Below are 20,182 nucleotides of genomic sequence, written 5' to 3'. Positions count from 1 at the left end.
TGCTTATGAGAACTGTCTTTAGTTCTGTAGCTTTGTGATTTAGTTTTATTGGCGCAATCAACCTTTTATTATTTTTCTGTTTATTAATATGAAGCATAATGATTGCACTGCACTTACCTTTGGCAATGTAAGTATCAGTATGCTGTCATCGGTAGTGCAAGGTGAAGGAATGCTATCATTCATGTTCCTGCGTCTCTAGGTTAATGATTATCGGGCTTTTTTGTTATTGAAGAAAATGTATTGTGTTATTTTAATACATGCTTTGCTTTCCTATGTCCAACTCAGGCACATGAGACACTGTTAGGTACTGACTGTCTGATTTACTAGGCACCGCTTTGCTGAAACCCTAACAACTCCTGCTTTTATCTCACATTTATTCTAAATTATCTCCATTATTTCTGTGCATCACAACAGAAATGCTACTAATCACAAAACAGATTAACAAAGGTATGTTAGAGTGAAGATGGCCATGTTTGGATGATGCAGCTTTTTATTTAAATGAAACAAACCTTGAAGCAGGGATTGACAACTGGGATATTTTAGCTGTTTAACGAAAGCTGCAGGCTTCCTGATTTAAATGTCCTTGTTTTATATCTGTTTCTCTATTTAAGCACCAGTTATTACCAGATTTCTTCTTACTATCATCCTTTTTTTTCCTCATCACTCCTCCTCAGCAAGCATCTATTGAAATTCTTTGTGTTGCAGGAATGTAAGCTCAGCAGGTGAAGAGGCGAGACGGAGGATGAGGGAGTGTGACGGCCTTACAGACGCTCTGCTCTACGTCATCCAGACCTCCCTGGGCAGTTCCGAGATCGACAGCAAGGTTTGCGTCAGAATCTCCGAATTCCTTTTCCCGTTTTCTTTGTTTACATAAAGAGTGTGTTTTCAAAGGAAACCACAGATCTGACAATGAAAAGGAGCAGGAGCAGATAAGTTAGATTGAGCCCAACAGTCACAGTACGGGAACCAATCACTTCAGAGAACAAGAAGTATAAAACTTATAAATTCCAACAATTAGAGCACCCATCTCCAGAGTAAAGTTAAATCATGGCAAAAAAGTCTGGAAGTGGTGAACAACATTCACACATATTTGAGTTTTTATTGCTGCCAGTTAAGCTGCCGGTCAAGGTTAAGAGGGCGTTTCCTTACTGTTCATACTTGTTGAGTCAGAAAAGGGTAGAATGCTTTCTCCAGGTCAGACACGAGGTCCTGCCCCAAGTGGAGGAGGTTAACACTAGAACTACCAGGATTTTCTGAGCCCATCACCTCTACCAGAAGTAGCCAAATGGCTCCTTGGTTTGAAAATCACAACTCAGTCACTGACAATTAGCTGCCTTTCATTTGTAAATATGGCCATTATCTGTGCATTCCCATTGGAATGTGGAGGAATGTTGGGGAACTTGAAGATTTAGCAACCCGATCCTTCCCATTCCATGCCAGTTTGGGCGGTGGAAAAGGCCTATTAGGTTGGCCTCATTTTGTTTGCCTCTCATGAGTGAGGGAAAGGTGGAGCCAGTGGTCGATAGGCCGATTGGTGCTGCAGAGATGCGGGCGTTGTACCGGCCTGTAGGGGTGGAGAGAGCTGAACCAGGAGGCAAAGCTCTCGATTTACCAGCCAATTTACGTTCCTACCCTCACCTAAGGTCCTGAGCTTTGGGTAGTGACCAAAAGAACGAGATCGTGAAAACAAGCCACCAAAATGAGTTTTCTCCTCAAGGTGGCTGGGCTCTTCCTGAGAGATAGGGTGAGAAGCTCGGTCAGCCAGGAGGGGCTCGGAGTAGATTCGCTGCTCCTCCACATTGAGAGGAGCCAGTTGAGGTGGCTCGGGCATCTGGTCAGGATGACAGACAACCTGACGCCCCCCTGGTGAGATTTCAGGACACGTCCAACCAAGAGGACATCTAAAGGAAGACCCAGGACACGCTGGAGGGACTATGTTTCTCAGCTGACCAGGGGACGCCATGGGATGAAACTGGATGGATGGACTTTGGTGCACACCACATTGATGTGTTTGTGTGGGCAAGTCAGTGTTACATAACCAAGTGTTGTGGATGACTGACTTCTCAAGGTCTCTCTGTCTCCCAGCCTTTCTAAATGGCCGTCCTTAATCATGGTTTAACCATCCTCCCCTCACCACCGTTCCTCTGCTGTTGCCAGAGGAATGCTGTTGCCACAGTAACAAAGACTGGTGGATGAAGCACCAAATGGTCACTGCTGCAGTGGAGATCCACATTATCTCTCAGCTCAGTTTGCACTGGGTCTGCCGTTCTTTGCATCATTTCCTTCAGTTTGCTTGGGAATGTTGTCAATAAATAATAAAACATCCCAAAGAGTTCAAATGAAAATGGAGGCCCATAATGTGCTAATCTCTAATAAATAAGATATGATACGACCCAAAGTTCCTTCAAACATACATTAGCATAGTTTCTCTTTAAAAAACTCTAAAAACTCTTAAAAGGCACCCACTTGGAGATTTTATGATCTGTGGCTGACCTCTGACCGTGCTGGTAATAACATAAAAACAAGAACAAGCACATTTCCTAACTATGCTTTCAGAAGTGGGAGGGGTTCTGTGTAAATGTGAAACAACAGATCGAAATATGAAATGTCACGGTAAATTGTAAATCAAACACAGCTTTCTCAACATCGTTCCATAATAGAATCTGAATAGAATTTCAGACACGACTGCGGCTCATTGGAGTGAGACGTGGTTTTCTCTGTTGCATCTCTCCAGGCTGTCCAATTACACTCCTTAGTCGTCTTTGTGTAAGCTAACGGTCAGACCATGAAAAGATTGATGATTTGCCTTTGATCATTTCCACTCTGTTGACTCGATGTCTCCTCTCGTGCACGCATGCAGCCTCGCACGCCGTCAGTAAAGTGCACGCTTATGAATAAACAGCAAACATTGTAGGACATGGCTTTGCTCATGTAGACGCACACTTCCTTGTGAGCTCGGCGGCTGCTGGGTTCGCCTCTAAACTGGATGTTAAATGAGGTGTGTGATAATGTATTGGGTTTGTCATTTTTCCTCATTTGCTTGAAGTTGCTTTTTCTAAACTTATCTGAAAGTCAGCACTAAGAAAATGCAGAAGTGTCTTACCTGGATGATTATGGTTTCCTGCTTCTGCTTTACTTGGTCTCAGTGGCTCCATCTGTTTTGCTCATGGGTGTTATCAGGAGAGTTGTAGATTTAAAGTGTGCGAGTGGGTGTTTATTTTTTTTTTTCCTTTTCAACTGTGCTTTGACTTTGAACTTCATCTGTTTTCATGCCAGGTTGTTTTTCTGTAAATGGCATCAAACACAATCTTCCATTTCAACTTTCTCACTCATTTTATTCACCCCTCAACCCCCGTCTTCTCTTCACTTCCTCTCAACTTTCTTTATCTCCAGACGGTGGAGAACTGTGTTTGTATCCTGAGGAACCTGTCGTACAGATTGGCTGCCGAGACTTCCCATGGCCAGCAGGGTGGTCTGGAGGAGCTGGATGGGCTGCTTTGTGATGCCAACGGCAGTGAGGGAGAGAGCTCCGGCTGCTGGGGGAAAAAGAAAAAGAAAAAGAAGGGAGCTGACCAAGTAAGGATGATGACAGAAGTTGAGGAGCTTATGCGAGACATACTATGAACATTCTTCAAATGTTTTAAAGGGATACTTTGAAACTTTTTCACATTTTTAAATTATTTTCTTAAACCAGTACGTGCTAAAATTGCCCTTTTCAGGATTAATGAAATGTAGCCCAGACCACCACTGCCCTCTGTGGGCAAAATACTGCATTTGCAACTTCAGAGTGCCGGTCCAGTCTGTTGGACCTGGAACTAACTGAGGTGACATACCTGGCGCTGCAGTCTGGTTCTGGCACGTTTCCTGCATGGTTTGGATCATAAACACAGCGGATGTGTTTAATTTAGTGATGAATCGTTCCTGTAGACACTAATGAAGGCTGGGGAGACATTTCAGCTTTCAGATTAAGGTGTTAAAATGACGAACAAACAGCGAGGAGATAAGTTTTGCTTTTGGTTCTACTAAACGGACACTAGGGGGTGCATAAAGTCCCTCTCACATGAATCAATTTCAGCATGTCTATCCTTGACAGTTTCAGTACCTTCCAAAATACCCTGTTTCAAGTCTCTGCGAGAAAATAAGCTGGAGCTGGCCACGCCCACCCATCCCTCACTCTGGCTGCTACAAGCTCAGAAGATCTAATAACTTCGAAGGGCTCAGACTAGAGCTGCTGCCCCTTTGGTAGTAACTCTCTCTTGCACGTGACTGGTGGTTCTATGCTAGTTTTCCCATTTGTGACATCACAAACTGGTACTTGTTGAAATGGCTTGTTTTAGGCCCACAAGTTCTCAAACCAAACAACAAAAAACATGAACATTTTATTCCATGTTTGGGGTGTTTATAGAGGCAGTAGAGACATACAAGCGGAGATATTATACAAAACCCTATAAAACATGATTGTCAGCATTTAAATAGTTGTCTCCGAAATGGGAAAGGTGCTTTTACCAATGGATCCAATCTAAGATGGACAAAGCTAGCTAATTATTTTCTTTATCGCTATTATTTTATACTTCAATGTAATGAGACCCATTTTCTGCAGCCGCTTTATATTGTTTAGGGTCACAAAAGTTCTGTTGTCTATCCCAGCGGCCCATGGCCAATGGGTCACCAGTCCATCACAAACCCAACACATCTGGACTCAGAAAGGTAGCCAGAATATCTGGAGAAGAAGCCACACTACTGTGTAGACCGTTGTTTGATTTACAGGACCCCAAATTCAAAAGTTCACAAGATTTGATGTGAAGGGATTTTTTGTAAATGTTTTAACTAGTATGATACATATCTGGATATCTGAGGGGAAGGTCCGGGGCCTCATTTATCAAGCTTGCTTACGCACAAAATGGGGTCGGAAAACTGCGTATGTCACGTTTGAGCCAGGAGGAGGTCAAGACCCAAGATGCAGAAACCCAGAACGACACAAGGCAGGAGCGTAGTAAAACGTAAAATCCTTTTATTAGGAGTCAATGTCCAAAAATCCAAAAAGGGCAGGAAGCCAAGCCTAAAGTCAGTAACCCGACTGACAAAAACAAAAAGCTCGTTGATGAGCAAAACCCAGAGTTTCACGAGGAGGAACAGAACAACACTGACAACGACAATGGACCGATAAACACTGAGAGACACAAACAGGGTTATATACACAGGGGCTGGGTGATTAGGAGACGAGGAACAGGTAAGTGGGGAACTGGGCACAGGTGAAACAAATGAACTGAGGGAAGAAGCAGAAATAACCACACTCACACACGAGTGCGCGCACACACAGCCTGAAGCGCAGAATACGGAATGCAGAATATCAGCATGGGGACAGATTGAGACAGAATGTCATGCGTGTGTGGCAGTGTGTGTGTGTGTGTCCTGTCACTGTGACCCGATTGATCATGCGCCCTGGCCCCTGGCAACTTAGAAAAGGGAGATCTCCGTTTGGCTGACTGGTTAGCTTGCTTGACTTTCACCTGGGAGTCTAGGGATTGAATCCCGATTGGACCATTTTTTTTATATCTGCCACAGATCTCTCTGAAGAACTCAGCATTGACGGCTTCAGCAACGCTGTGCCACTCCGCGGATTTTCTCTTATTTGTTTTGCAAAGCACTTCCTTTCATTTCTCCACCTCACCCACAGGTACCTCAATTTCTGCTTGTGAAATAGCGCTTCCTTGATCTGCGGTCGTGGTCGAAATGCTGCAACAAGCCGGCTTATGTAGATGCATGAGGTCCACAAGGCACTTTGCATTGACTATTTATGGCAGTAAGTGGGCGTGGTGAGGGCGGGATGTGACTAAAAAGCAGCTGAGAAACATTCTCATTAGTCTCTGATTTATGAAGCGTACTCCATGTTTGATAGATCACAAACCTACTTGGCGTAAATACTTTTTTTTTTTTTTTTGCTGAGCTTAAGTACGGTTTTAGTAAGGATTCTACGCAATGTTTGACAAATGAGACCCCTGGACTTTATCTTCATTATCATTTAGTGAGATAAAGACAGAATATTGTTCTACGAAGCTCCAATTCTATAAATGATTTCAACCTGTGAAATGTCCCGAGGAAGTAAACTCAGCAGGGAAGTGGAACTATCATAAATTCACTTCAGATCGTTCCAAACTTACAGAAGCTTAACAAAATGTATTTAACACCTCATCAAATGAGTGGAACAGCATCTTTCAGTATGAAATCTCAATAAATCCATGTCTCATCTGAGCCAATACAGCAATAATGACCATGATACATAAAACATACCCCACATAAATGTAATAATCACAATTCTCCTGTATTATTTGTCCCTTTACAATGTCACATTTCAGCTTTTTGACATGTTTTCCTTATTATCTGTTCACAAATGAACCCTCATGGGTGGAAAACAGTGAATTAGCAGAGCAGCTTTTAAAGATGAAGCAGGAGGAAGTCCTGCTTTCAACAGTAAAATGAAACAGGAACATCACGGATCACAGTGTGCTCATCAAGCTGGGTTTAAAAGTCTTGAGTTTTTATTATTTGTTCCCATTTCTCAAAGTTTTATAATTATAATTTACATAATTAAACAAATTTAATAGAAACTTCATTAATGACGAGTTATTTTTTCCACTCATCAAATCTCATTTGGTAGTGCTGTTTGACAGTTTAGTAATTTTTTTAATGCACACAAAACATCAATTACATTCTCATGATTCATAACCGAAAGGCAGATTTTTCTTTTGTATTTATTTTTCTCAATATTTTAGTTGTTTTCTTCAGTTTGGGGACTATTTTCCTTTTGCAAATTAGCCATTTTTTCACAAAGTCAAAAGCGCACCATCCTTTTGTTGGATCATTTCAACTCCCAAGAGTGCCCCCGCGCAGTAAGAGGGACGCGCCCACTTTTTGTCATGCAGCTGGCAGGGAAAACTGCACTGAAGTGAGCTGAGTTAACCCAAGCTGTACCGAGCTGTTATAGGCTGAGTAGTGCTGTTGGAAAAGGCCTATTTGATGATGTCAGCAGAAGCTCCAGCTACTTTCTGGAATCAATCCAAAGAGTCTAGAACCTGTTTTTCTACTCTTTATCATGTCTCTGCTTTCTTCTATACAAATCAAGTTAAACCGAGTCACTGCCTCGTCGTTTTTATTGAAGTATTGCTGTGGTAGAGTTAGAGGTGTTGCCGTAAGTGGAAGTGCACTCGGGATGTCCCTCGTCACAGAAGAGAAGAACCAGGGGGACCACCTGTCCAGCCCAGGCTGCAATCAGCAGTGGACAGCGTCATGGACCAGTACCAACGCTTTCAGAACATTTTGATTGGATCACAGAGTTGTAGACAGAAACAGCCGTCTTTCAAAAACTGGTTTATTCTGGTAACTGGGATTCAAACTTGTGTGATACATTTAAGGAAACTCTTGTCACACAAGGTGTTGGACAGAACCTGGGACAAGTTTAATTTACTACAAAGAAGAAACTGGGGGTGGTCTTCACTAGCAGACCCACTGGGGAGAGAGATGAATAACCGCAGGCGAGACGGGATCAAATCTGAGAAAGAGATTGGAATGATGAGAGAAATAACCCGGCAAGAGGAGGAAAAGGGTCTTGAGAGACAGAAACAGTAATGTAGTCTTCAATTATTTATTGGAGGTTAGAATTTGAATGACAGCAAGCAGTGTGGGTCCCTGAACTGGACCTGAACATTTCTAATGGATACTGGAACGTGTGGGCACAAGGCTTCTAGCTTTCTGAACCTTTAGAGTATTTAATCCACCTGCAGCCTTTCCTGAACCCACACGAACACTGTTGCTCAAGATTTACAAATAAATTAAAGATCATGTTATGTTTTTTAACGTTTGTGAACACAGCTTAGCAAGTTAGCTTTTTTTATTTTCTAGGATCAAAAGTCTTCAGAATTTGGAATGTGATTAAAGTTAGCTGAGTATTTGTGCTTCTGTGTCTCTGCTTACTTCAAACTTTGAGAAACCTTTGATATGTTGTGATCAGAGATGCTACGTATCGATAAAGGAACATGCCCGTTCCGTCTCAGAGTGCGCACCTTAGCCCAGTTTACTCTGAGACAAGAGAGAGGAGGGAAATCAGCGCAGCAGAGCTGAACGTGTCGAAGGGGAGAAAGGGATGGCACCAAACTAAGAAAAGAGGGAAAGTTGGTGAAAGAGGAATTTCTGATATGATTTAAAAAACGTCATTCAGTGTTGAGATCCAGAAGTTTTCCTTTCATTTGCTCTTCCTAACTTAGTTCCATCAGAAATACACAAAACAAAGATAAAGAAAGATCTACTAAATATTTTTCTAGACATTTAACTCTCGGAGAAAGCCTTCCTGAGTAGAAAGCTAAACTATGGCTTAACTTTGAAACAAAATCACCTTAAACAGGCCAGTAAATCCTGTTCTTACTGTATGCCAGGGGCCTGGAGGGCATGTTTTTGTGGTTTCTCTGCTCCAGCACACCAGATTCAGTGCTTGAATCCTCTGTGCAGCAGCCCATCGGACTCTGCAGAAATGACCTGCTGATAGAAATCAGGTGTGTTGCAGAGTTGAAACAAAAATGTGCAGTACGCCTTCGTGCATCTCCGTGTTTCTAACATCTGTTACCCGTGGCAGCATAACTCACCAAACTAATGGAGAAGGCTGGCTTGTGCGCTGGAGAGTGCTCTGGATCTTCTTCGGCTGATTGAACAAATAAGAACGTTGTGCAAACTGTTAAATATAACAGACAACACAGCTCACCGCCTCCACAACAAAGTGATTAAACGATCGAATGTGTTTAGTCGGAGACTTCTTCACCTCTAGAGGTGATTCCTGCCCTGAGTTACTCTGTATCCTGATTATAAGATGTAATATGTTTATTGATCCATAAGAAAACATTTTCCCTTTGGGAAAATATCATTTAATTCAATATATGTGTGACAGTGTGGAGATCTTTTAGATTTACATCAGTTGAAATCAGATATTCTGGAAGTAGCTGACACTTATTAGTTCAGATATGCTGTAATGTTTGTTACTCAGAATGATTTTCTCTCTTCCTTTTCAGTGGGATGGTGTGAGTCCCTTTCCAGACACAGCAGAGCCTCCCAAAGGGGTTCAGATGCTGTGGCACCCCACCATCGTCAAGCCCTACCTCACCCTGCTCTCCGAATGCTCTAATCCAGACACGCTCGAAGGCGCGGCCGGAGCGCTACAGAACCTGGCTGCGGGCAGCTGGAAGGTAACCACAAACAACCATGTTTCATTTGAAAAGAAAATTTAAAACATGGCAACATAAAAATGTGCTTTTGTTATGGAAGTCGCAGGTTAAGCTAGAAGTGATTTGTCATGCATTATCTGTATAGCAAATGTTTTAAGCTAATTTGTTTTCCAAATATACCATTGCAGCTTTAATATAGCTGTTATTGGTGATAATCAGTATTAACCAATACAATCCCACTCTGCATCACTGCCCTCACATGCCCAAGCACATAACACACAGCCACCCCCTCCCTTCCTCCTGCTGAAACTCACATGCAAAAGACAACGAGATAGGAATGAACATCTTTTGTTAAAGGTGTGGAACACTGAAAAACCACATTTTTAATTATTATTTCTGATTATAATCAGCCACTGAGTTTTTTATGCAGGCTCAACATGAAAATAGTCTCCTACACCTGTCACCTGCAGTAGCTTCTGATAGAAAATAGATGGTGAAACTTTAGGATTAGAAAAGCCTGACAGTGTGACATCACACTGTCACTTAGCATTCGTGGACTCACCCATCTTCACTTGAAACAGGGAAGACTGTTGTTGGTTTAGCGGCCGCAAAACCGCAGCGAACGTCTCGGCTAGTAGAAGCTAACTGCTACTAGCTACTCCACCACACAGCAGAACTCCCCCATCTTTGTGTTATGTGTGGAGATAAAACATCAACGTTTTAAAGCAAATGCTGTCAGTGGTGGAGTTGTGTTGCTATTAGCCAATCAGAGGTGAGATGTCCAATTATCAGGAAATAAGACTCCAAATCCTGCCGTCTGAAGCTTTCCTCTGAAGTGGCTGACTATTACTTCCTGAAACAGGCGTACCGGGTATGCCATTTGTTTTCCCAGAGTACGACTTACCAAGCATTCATCATTCATTCAGCAGAGACCACAGCAAAAGTACTGATTAAATAAGTGATCCACACCTTTAACATCGACAGACTCTTCTCATGGGTGCCAGTCTCTGTAAAACTACAGGTTCATTTGTTTTTGTCCATCGTTTGAAATCTCAGTGAGTGATGAACACTGAAGGATTTCTGATCCACAAAAGTGTTTCTAAGATGGGAACACCAATCTGCAAAGTCAAGTTGAATGTCCATTAGATTCAAACCGAGTGTTGTGGAGTGTAACGTTTGAGTAAACCCACAGAGAATAAACTCACTTTTACTCAAAGCAAAGTCACACAAAGCAATATTATTAAATTTGTTGACTGTAGCAACCTTCTGCCTTTTAGCAGATTTAACCCTTTAATTTGTATGTTCTACACTGTATATTATTGCTTGGAAGCAATACATTTGCTTGTAGTTGAAATGCTCAAAAAACAGAGAAAATTATTCAATCCAAGAAAAAGGAAACGGCGTCGGGCAACAGCCAACGTCTGGAGGCAAAAAGAGCAAAAAGTGTATTTGCTGAAGATTGTGTATATTAAAAAAGAAATGTGGGGGGAAAGAAGGGACCTGTGGGTTGACCAAATAAATGAAATAAATAAGACAAAACACACCCTAACTGAACTCTTAACCTTGAAAAAAAAGAGAAGGAAAATCCTAACTTACTTATCTACAAAATGGAATTCAAAAACCAGTACAAGGGAGGTACTACCCACGCTTACCTAGTGTTTTTAGACATCCAGATACTACGTGTGCAGAAGTAAAGGGTACCCCATCTTACCTGGTCCACAACCTTCCCACCACATACCTGGCAACCAGCTTTAAAAGGACTTAAGGTTCAACTTTACAACTAAACAGCAGGGAAAAACAAGCTCTGGGCTCAAAGGCAGGATCAGAACAAAATGGCTGCAGTTCCCACCAGGTGTAGGCTATTTAAAGGCAGGCTCCGCAGCTAACTGGGCAACCAGGTACACAGCAGCCAATCACGGACAAAAAGGGAAGGTTCACCTCAGCGTAGCAGGTCACTTGAACCTGGAAAGGAAAACAGTTATAGAAACTGCCAGCAAAAGCGCTTTGCACGTAACAGTGGTCTCGGTCTTGTCAGAAGATCACGAAGGCAAATTTGTTTTGAAAGAGTTTCACAGGAAGCTATAATATTAAAATTGCACCAACAGGTCTGATTGTAAGCAGACTAAAAGAGAAAATGACCACTTGTATCTATTTTTAGATAAATCAAAGATCCTCACCAAGAAGCCATGTTGCTTTCTGAGTAAATGTGGACACAAGACAGACACAGAGGATGAGAGTGGGCTTCATCAGTCCTGCAGAGATGTGTGCTTGTAACTGATTGTGATTAGATAAGTGTTTCCATTGATAGCAGAGTGGACAGAGAGAGGTAGAGTGTGAGGGAGATGGAAGAGAAGGGCTCTAGAAAAATCAATGAAAGAGGGAGGAAAATGGTAGAAGCAGGTGGTCTTCAGGATATCACACTTTCTGTTTCGGTGTCACGCTGCACGCGTGTCCTGTAAGTGTCCTTGTGTGTTAGTGTGTGTGCACACTCACCTAGCTTTGAAAACAGAACTGCTTCCACTTCTGGCACGCGCTACACTCTGCACATTTAAATCCTGGCATTGACATGTGTTTTCCTCTCAGGGTGGATTATTTCTCCAAAGCGTTATACAAAGCATTGTCTTTCCTTGTTTTGTGTGTGAGATCCACAGTGCACAGACACATTGAGATAGTTTACGACTTCATTGCTTTCGTTTCTATTTTCTATTTTACACCCGTGTCCTCCTCATCAGTGGTCGGTGTACATTCGAGCTGCCGTCCGTAAGGAGAAGGGCCTCCCTATTCTGGTGGAGTTACTGAGGATAGACAACGACAAGGTGGTGTGTGCTGTCGCCACCGCTCTCAGAAACATGGCTCTGGACATCAGGAACAAGGAGCTTATTGGTGAGTAGATAAGAGCTGTTCTGAGAGCCCATTTCTGGCATTTATAGGTTATTTTTAAACCAAAGAAATGTGTGACACTTACTGTTGTTTTGGGGTATTTGTTTTCGCTGAGGGATTTGACAAAAACAAACATGTTTAACAGATACTCCCAGTAGATTTTATCAAATTAAATATATTTTTAAAAAGCACATTGTTGTGAAGTAAAATGCCTCTGCTGTTTGTTTTTGTCTCTCAGATCAGCATATCATTATGTTTCAGACTAGAAAACAAATTTTAGCAAAAGGCAAAGAAAAACTTGAGTAAGCTGCATAGGGGTGGGCGTGGCCAGCTCCTGCTTGTTTTCTTCAAGTGACAGAGCCCTGAAACAGCTCATTCTGGAAGGTACTGAAAACATACAGAATAAAACTGCTGAAATTGCTTTACGTGAGAGGGATTTGATGCAAAGAACTTCATGAAAATATTTTGTATCAACCATAAAACTATTTTAACTTCATAAAAGGCACAATGTGTCCCCTGTAATAAATGAAGTTATTATTTATAAACTGTATTTTATATTTATCCAGGTTGTCTTTGTCTGATACTGAAGTTGTAAAATTGCAAAAACAAAATAAATTTACAGGGAGGTGAAAACTTTGATATATTGGATGAAACATTCATTTAAGCTTCATGTGGTGTGAAAACGGTGTTCTTTATCTATCATCTGTTGAAAGTATAAAAGGTCCCTGAGCTAGCATTTTTATGTGCTATTTTTAGATTATTTTCAAGTTGAACTGCAGAGCCAGATTGTAGCTTGTGATTATTGCTTTAGCTGAAATGAAATATGCTTTTGACAATTGGACAAATAAGATTAATAAAAAGTAGTAGTTGCAGCTGCGAGTCAAAGGTGTGTGTGTGTGTGTGCGTGTGTGTGTGCGTGTGAGTGTGCGTGCGCGTGTGTGTGTGTGTGTGCGCGTGTGTGTGTGTGCGTGTGTGTGTGTGTGTGCGTGTGTGTGTGCGTGTGCGTGTGTCCAGAAATATCCAGATTCATCATCTAAACAGACCAGTACACGTTAATCTCTGCGGCCACTATCTCTAACAATCACAAATTCAATGTGGGCTGAGTGGTTTCCATAGCAACCGTGGCACCCATCCTATGTTGCACTAAAGGCTACTGAAACATATCTCGGGTTTGCAGGAAGTTGTTGTTGTTTCTTGTTGCGGAACAACAAGGAACCGTGCCTCCAAAGCTCAACGCGCCCCCCTGCTGTGGGCTGGCTGACACGCGGCAGCAGATTAAAGCATAATTAGAGTGTTTTCTTTTTCTTTTTCTTTTTTTTCTTTTTAAAAAAATTTTATTCATAAATGTTTTAATAAATACATCTGCAAATGTATTAGCATGTAAATGAAGGGGAAGTACATAATAAAATAAAAAAAACCTTCACAGTTTGATAAATCCCACACACGTCACATTTTTCAGTTAAGAAAAATCACCCGACTCAGAAATAAATGTGGTCCTTTTAGTTCCCTTTGACTTTATCTCATCAAACTGTGGTAGTAAGAAAATTAGCAGGTTTAAAGTTTTACTTTTCTAAATGCCACAATAGCTTTTTTTTCTCTGAACGTCTTTTAGAAAACAATCATTTGTACTGCAATGTTTTTTTGTCTGACTGAGAATCACTTTATGAAAATAAATACATGCAAATGCATTCCTTCATTTGTTCAACTGTCCTTTTCAGATGACCTTTTCAACAAGTCAAATGTGGCGTTTTCTTTAGAAACGCCAACAAATATCCTCAGCTCATGAATATTAGATGTAATAGTTGCATTTTCCCATTAAAACCATTAGCTTCTTTAAAACAATGATGAAGTGACACAAAGGAGGGAATGGCAGAAATGGGTGCTGGTTGAATAATTTTATTACTTGCAAATTGACTGGAAAATTAGAGTAAATCACTGAGTATTTCATTCAAATTGTAGTTTGACCTATTTACGTGTTGGAAGGGTAACGTGTCAGACCTGCAGATCAGTTGGAAAAGCAGAAAAAAACTGCTTGGATTATCATTTAGTTGACATTTTTTTAAAAGTACACTGTAAATGTAATCTTGTGACTAAGTTTAAAATGCCAATAAAAGTTAGTCTAACTGTCCTCAATCACCACCTACCTCCTTCACACTTCAGTAGCTGAAGGGTTTCGTTTGAAGCCGCCTTTAGTTCAAATTCACTCTGTCTGATAAGCTTAACTGCCCGTGTTTAAGTATTGTGATCCACTCTAATTATTCCAGCTAGAGTTAATGCTTTATGTTGGTAACACAGACGGGGGTTGTATCATGTTTCACAGAGACAGCTAAAGCTCGTCTACACGAATGTTTATCTAAACGTGAAGAGTGTTACTCTGAAGGCCCCGTCTTGTACAAATAGGAGGATCAACAGCCTGCCAAGCCAGTGGAGGCATCAGAGTCAGGCGCTTTATTTTGACTCAAGATCCAGAAAAGCATCCCGGGTGGAGCAATAGTGATGGTGATGATGTAATCCACTTCCTGGGAAGTTCTGCTGAAACTTAAGAAGACAACCTGGACCTGTATTTAAGAGCCTGGAATGAAATGTGAGGCTTTTTACGAGGAACCTGCAGGACTTTGTGGGTCAGAATGTCTAAAAGCAACAAGAGGTCGACCGATGTGGTTTTTTTAAGAAGAAGAAGAAGCATTTATTGTTATTTCTACCACATGTGCAAGACATACAGAGAAACGAAACAGAGTTTCAGTACACACAATTCAGAGATCAGACATACATGGGCAAGACACATGACAAGAATTGGCGACTGCAGTCATTCGCAACCCGAGTTGCGCTACCTTAATAGATGAAAAGGAATTACATGAGGATAAGTTGGGGGGAGGGGAAAAAAAGGCATACCAGAGTTAAGCCTGATTTATGCTTCTCCGTCTGCGTCAGTGCGGAGCACACGCAACGCCATTATCTGTTCTTGCGTAGGGCTCCGGCAGGCACGCAAGTATGTACGGAGTCGAGCCCACTTTTTTAAACATCCGTCGAACGGGACGGATTACGCAAGCTTGTGATTGGTCAGGACGCCGCTGTTGTTTACAGCGCCGCCATAGCAAAGAGAGCCGAGGATAACTAGCGGCAGACACGGAGAAGCTTGAAGAATACCTCGTGAAAAAACTCTAAAAATATGAACGTTTAATCCTCCCGTGACTGGAGGAGTGAAAAGATGCGCAGCAAGTGTTTTATTTGTGGACGGAAATGACAGGAAACGTGGGTTTAGAGGTGGGGAGCGCATGAAGAGGTGGGAGAATGAGAGACAAATATGTCCGTGTTAAAAGTCTCATATAAACACAAAAAACACAATATAAACACACGATCTTGGACCGATACATGACAGGATACCACAGAACAGCGCTACGCCCTCTGTTGTCCTGCCGGGCAATTGCTTTGCAACACTCTCCAGGAGGCGGAGAAGTATGAGAGCAAAACGCTTCCATCAATCCGTGCGTGTCTGTCCCTTGCGGAGCTGACGGAGAAGCATAAACCAGGCTTTACTCCCAACAGGGCGTAGCTGTACTATGCAAAAAAAATAATAATAATAAAAAACACATAAGCACGAACTTCAACATTCACAACATGAGACTCCGATAGGGAGGGGAGCTGGGATCCTGTTTTATCCAGGGCCAGCAGCCATGTGCGGCGCTCAGCCAGCTGTGTCCACAGGAGGGAGCGAGATCTTGGGTGGAGCATAGAGCACATTCCTGCAGGTTGATGGCCTTGCTGTGAAGTCCACAATCTGAAGGCAAGGGGGGGTGGGGGGGGGTTGGGGGTTTCCACAGCAACCTGTCTGCATTCCTTCCTTCGTGGGGGATGATTATTTGCAACTCCAAGGCTGCCTTGGCATCAGATTTAGGATAACAAGACTGTGTTTGGGTCAGGCAGAGATAATTTTCCCCTCTGCCTTCAGTCTGTAACTGGTCATTCCAGTCCTTCAGTGAAGCCAATTCGGGTTATTAAACATCTCCACACCGTCCTGCTGATACTGATGCAGTCACGGTCAGCCAAAGGCCGAAAGGTGCTGTTGATTCATGGCCGAGAGGATTTCCACCTTATTTTCATGCTAAAATGTCCGTAAAACTTCAGCGGAAACACAAAATTCCTGAAGCTGAATCCGTTTTTGAACACTGAATTTAACCAACTGTGAAACATTCCTTTTGTGCACTGATCGGCGTTTCAATCTGACAAACAAATCAATTAAAAAGTATCACATTTTCTAATCTAATAAATCTAAATATATTTTAGTAGAAAGTAACATGCAGATGCTATTCAGGAATGTAAATATGCGTCTGAATTAAATTCTGCAGCAGCACCAGGCTGTCTGTAGATGTGCCTGACTTTAAATTGGCTTTATTAAGGAGGTATAGCAACTAGGGATGCACCGATCAGGTTTTTTGCTGCCGATCACCGATACCGATATCAAAGAATGCTGATCACCGATACCGATCACCGATACCGATCACGTGGATTGGCCAGAAATTTTCTACATTATAATGAGTGCTACAAACCACATAATCTGGGAATAAAGGAAATGTAACCTAATCTAAAATGGTCTGTATTAGGGTTGTCACGGTGTGAAAATTTAACCTCACGGTTATTTTGACCAAAATTACCATGGTTTTCGGTATTATCGCGGTATTTTTTTTAAACGTGCTACATTTTCACACAATTAAATAAACACTGTATATCAGGAAAATATTGTCCTCAGTTTGTGTCTAAATTTAGCCTAAAATGTGTTATTTTGTAATGCTGTTGTTTATTTGTTTACATTTTTCCACTTTCGTCTTTAAAATACCAATATTTGCCCATAACTTCGTATTTTGTCTGTTTGATGTCATCATTTAAAAATATTAGATCAGATGATACTCAGTACTCAAGTAGCCTTCTAATCAGATACTTTTTTTTTTACCCTTACTTGAGCAATCCGTATTTCAGGAAAATATTGTCCTCGGTTTGTGTCCTTCCAGTGAGCTTTGCAGATGTGGGAAAATGTCATCAGGCAGTAATCGTTGTTAAATTCATAATTATTCTCGGAGAGAGACCAACTCTTATCTGCCCCTGGGAGCCCCGTAATGCATAGCGTCATTTCAACATGGGGGTGTCCGCGACACGGTTTATATGCAGGTAGCGGCGCTGCGGCTGCTTGATATAGCGACTCGTTGCATTCTCCCTCGACCCAAATCCTCGGATCACGCATTTTAGCTAAAACGCTAACGTTAGCTTGCCTTGCGTTGACTGTAGAGTTGTGGGTGATGGTCACGCAGATGTGTCATGAGATCTGAAGCGTTGCTGCCTTTCACAGACACTTTTTCTGCTCGTGCTGCAAACAGGATAGCCGCCCGTCTTCTATAAACTCCCTCGGCATTCTTCAAATATCTAAAATATGCCCGTACTTCCGACTTTGTCTTCTTTAAGGGATAATAAATGTCCTCCTGAGTGTTGCCGTCTCCTCCTTTGACCATTATTTCAGCTTTAGCTTCAAGAAAGTTTTGTTGTAAACAAAGCGGAAAAGGGTGGCTTGCCACCTCCGGGTCGGGGGAGAGGTCCTACCTCAAGTGGAGGACTTTAAGTATCTCGGGGTCTTGTTCACGAGTGAGGGTAGGAGGGATCGGGAGATCGACAGGCGGATTGGTTCGGCGTCTGCAGTGATGCGGACGCTGAGCCGATCTGTCGTGGGGAAGAGGGAGCTGAGCCAGAAAGCCAGGCTCTCGATTTACCGGTCGATCTACGTCCCAATCCTCACCTATGGTCATGAGCTTTGGGTAATGACCGAAAGAACGAGATCGCGGATACAAGCGGCCGAAATGAGTTTCCTCCGTAGGGTGGCCGGGCTCAGCCTTAGAGATAGGGTGAGGAGCTCGGACATTCGGGAGGGACTCGGAGTAGAACCGCTGCTCCTCCGGATCGAAAGGAGCCAGTTGAGGTGGTTTGGGCATCTGGTCAGGATGCCTCCTGGACGCCTCCCCGGGGAGGTGTTTCGGGCATGTCCTGCCGGCAGGAGGCCCCCGGGTCGACCCAGGACACGTTGGAGAGGTTACATCTCCAATCTGGTCCGGGAACGCCTTGGGGTCCTGCCGGAGGAGCTGGTGGACAAGGCCGGGGAGAGGACGGCCTGGAGCTCCCTAGTTGGGATGCTGCCCCCGCGACCCGGACCCGGATAAGCGGAGGAAGACGAGACGAGACAAAGCGTGTATGTGCCGCCGGCAACTTCTGCAGATGATACGGTGGCTGGTAAGGGTCACCGCGCCTACACCGCAGCCACGGTAAACCCACCAAGATAATATAGTTTTTTTAAAAACAAGACGGTTATTATTGTCAACTTTTTTGTTTTTTTTACCGGGGTTTAGCGCTACACTGGTTACCGTGACAACCCTACCTGATCGGTTTGCTTTGATCTATTTTGAAAATTCCGATCAAAACCGATAGGGGCGCTATCGGCCGATTACGATCAAATGCCGATCCATCGGTGCATCCCTAATAGCAACGATGTTCAGATATAACATTCATTATTCCACCCATTTTCCACCACTTTTCTAAGGTCAGGTTGTGGAGGAAACGGGTCCAGGAGGAAACTCTCTCCAACAACTCTCATCAGCTCCTCCTGGTAGATTCCAAAGCATTCCCAGTTCAGAAAGGATATGGCTTTTCTCCACTCGCCAACTGAGCTTTTGACCTTACCTGACACCCTGGCTTTCCACTGAACGCGTAAGCAACAAGTAACCTATTAGATCAGATTACCCGCGATCTCCAACCAGGAAAGCTTCATGGCAGCAAAGGCGCTGCAGGCCGCTGGTCCCACAAGGTCAGAAATGAGCGGAGCTTTGCAAGACCACAAGTGATTTCAACAGTTCTTGCGCTACATAGATTTGTGGTTTATTTTCTTTTTGACTTACAAAGGTTTCACAGGTAAATACATTATTTTTTTCGTTTCTGGATGTTTTACACTTTGTGTTTGACTTCCTGTCTGTCCGATCTGCTGAGCTTGACGCGTTCTGGAAGCGTAGCGCTTAAAATTTAGACTTGAAGCATAAATTTAGCAGAGGAGCACATCTCTACACGTCTGGGATGCATCCAAAACATTAAACTTTACGGCCGGTGGAAATGCACCCATTTAACATAACAGCTGCTAACTGTTGCGTACTGTGCTTTGCAGACGTCACGCGACGCTTACGCATTTGGTGGAAAGGCTCGGTAAGGCTGAGTTTAAGAAGCTCATTTTTAGCCACATGTATCCAAGATCTCATGATTTTCAGTGAGATCTAAATCTCATGATCACAAATGAGGGCAGTGATGTAGATGGAACAATAAAACAAGAGCTTCATCTGTAGGCTCGGTTCCTTTTTTGGACCTAAGCAGACCAGAGCAACATCCTCACTGCTGAAGACGAAGCCCTGGGCTGTCAGTCAGTCCCTGAGCCATCCTACCGTCATCATCTCTAAACAAGACCGCAAAATACTTGAACTCCACCTCTTTCTCCCAACCCAGAGGAACTATTCCACCATTCTTCTTTGTCAAGAAGCGTGGACTCAGTTTTGAAGAAGCCGACTCTTGTTCCGGTAACCTTCACACGCGGCTGCAGAAAGATAACGTGCTTTCAGAAAACCAAGATGTGCTGCAGCTCACAAAAAAATCCACAAGAAAGCCAAGATTTAGTAGATATTCAAAGAGGTAATAAAGGAAACTGACTATAATAGATTTTTTAATCTCTCTCTGGAGAAGAGCTAACAAAGAAAATGTTGTTTATTCAAAGAAGAAACCCATGTGCCTGCTTCAAACTTCAATAAAATGGAAGCAAAATGTGAAAAAAGTTTAGAGAACAGCCGTGTGTCCGAGAAGAGCAAATGAATTGTTGGCTTTTTAATTAAAGTTTGAACTTACTGATTATTAAGTGTTGATCTTAACGGAAATCTGACTAATATTGCTGTTTACAGAGAAAAATGAATATTGTCTGTGGGATCTTTCTATATTTTATTCGCTCGCATCCATAATTACTTCTTAGTCTAAAAAGACACAAATGAAAACTCGGCTCTGAGTTTGGAGCTGACATTTTAAAT

At 42.6% G+C, this 20,182-nt stretch overlaps 1 protein-coding gene across 7 annotated transcripts in view; it reads left to right on the top strand.

The window, feature by feature from the left end:
* ctnnd2a (catenin (cadherin-associated protein), delta 2a) overlaps positions 1-20,182 on the top strand; it is a 379,177-nt gene that overhangs the window by 296,677 nt on the left and 62,318 nt on the right. For all 7 annotated transcript variants that reach the window (XM_054751079.2, XM_070553234.1, XM_070553237.1 and 4 more), the window contains 4 exons: positions 706-823; positions 3,394-3,576; positions 9,057-9,230; positions 11,942-12,092. In XM_054751079.2, the coding sequence (XP_054607054.2) occupies positions 706-823; positions 3,394-3,576; positions 9,057-9,230; positions 11,942-12,092 (626 nt within the window). The remainder of the gene's footprint in view (positions 1-705; positions 824-3,393; positions 3,577-9,056; positions 9,231-11,941; positions 12,093-20,182) is intronic.

Source organism: Nothobranchius furzeri, chromosome 7 (assembly GCF_043380555.1).
Source record: "Nothobranchius furzeri strain GRZ-AD chromosome 7, NfurGRZ-RIMD1, whole genome shotgun sequence".
NCBI lineage: Eukaryota > Metazoa > Chordata > Actinopteri > Cyprinodontiformes > Nothobranchiidae > Nothobranchius > Nothobranchius furzeri.
The sequence above is the reverse complement of the archived record's forward strand: the minus strand, read 5'-3'. Positions and strand labels throughout refer to the sequence as shown.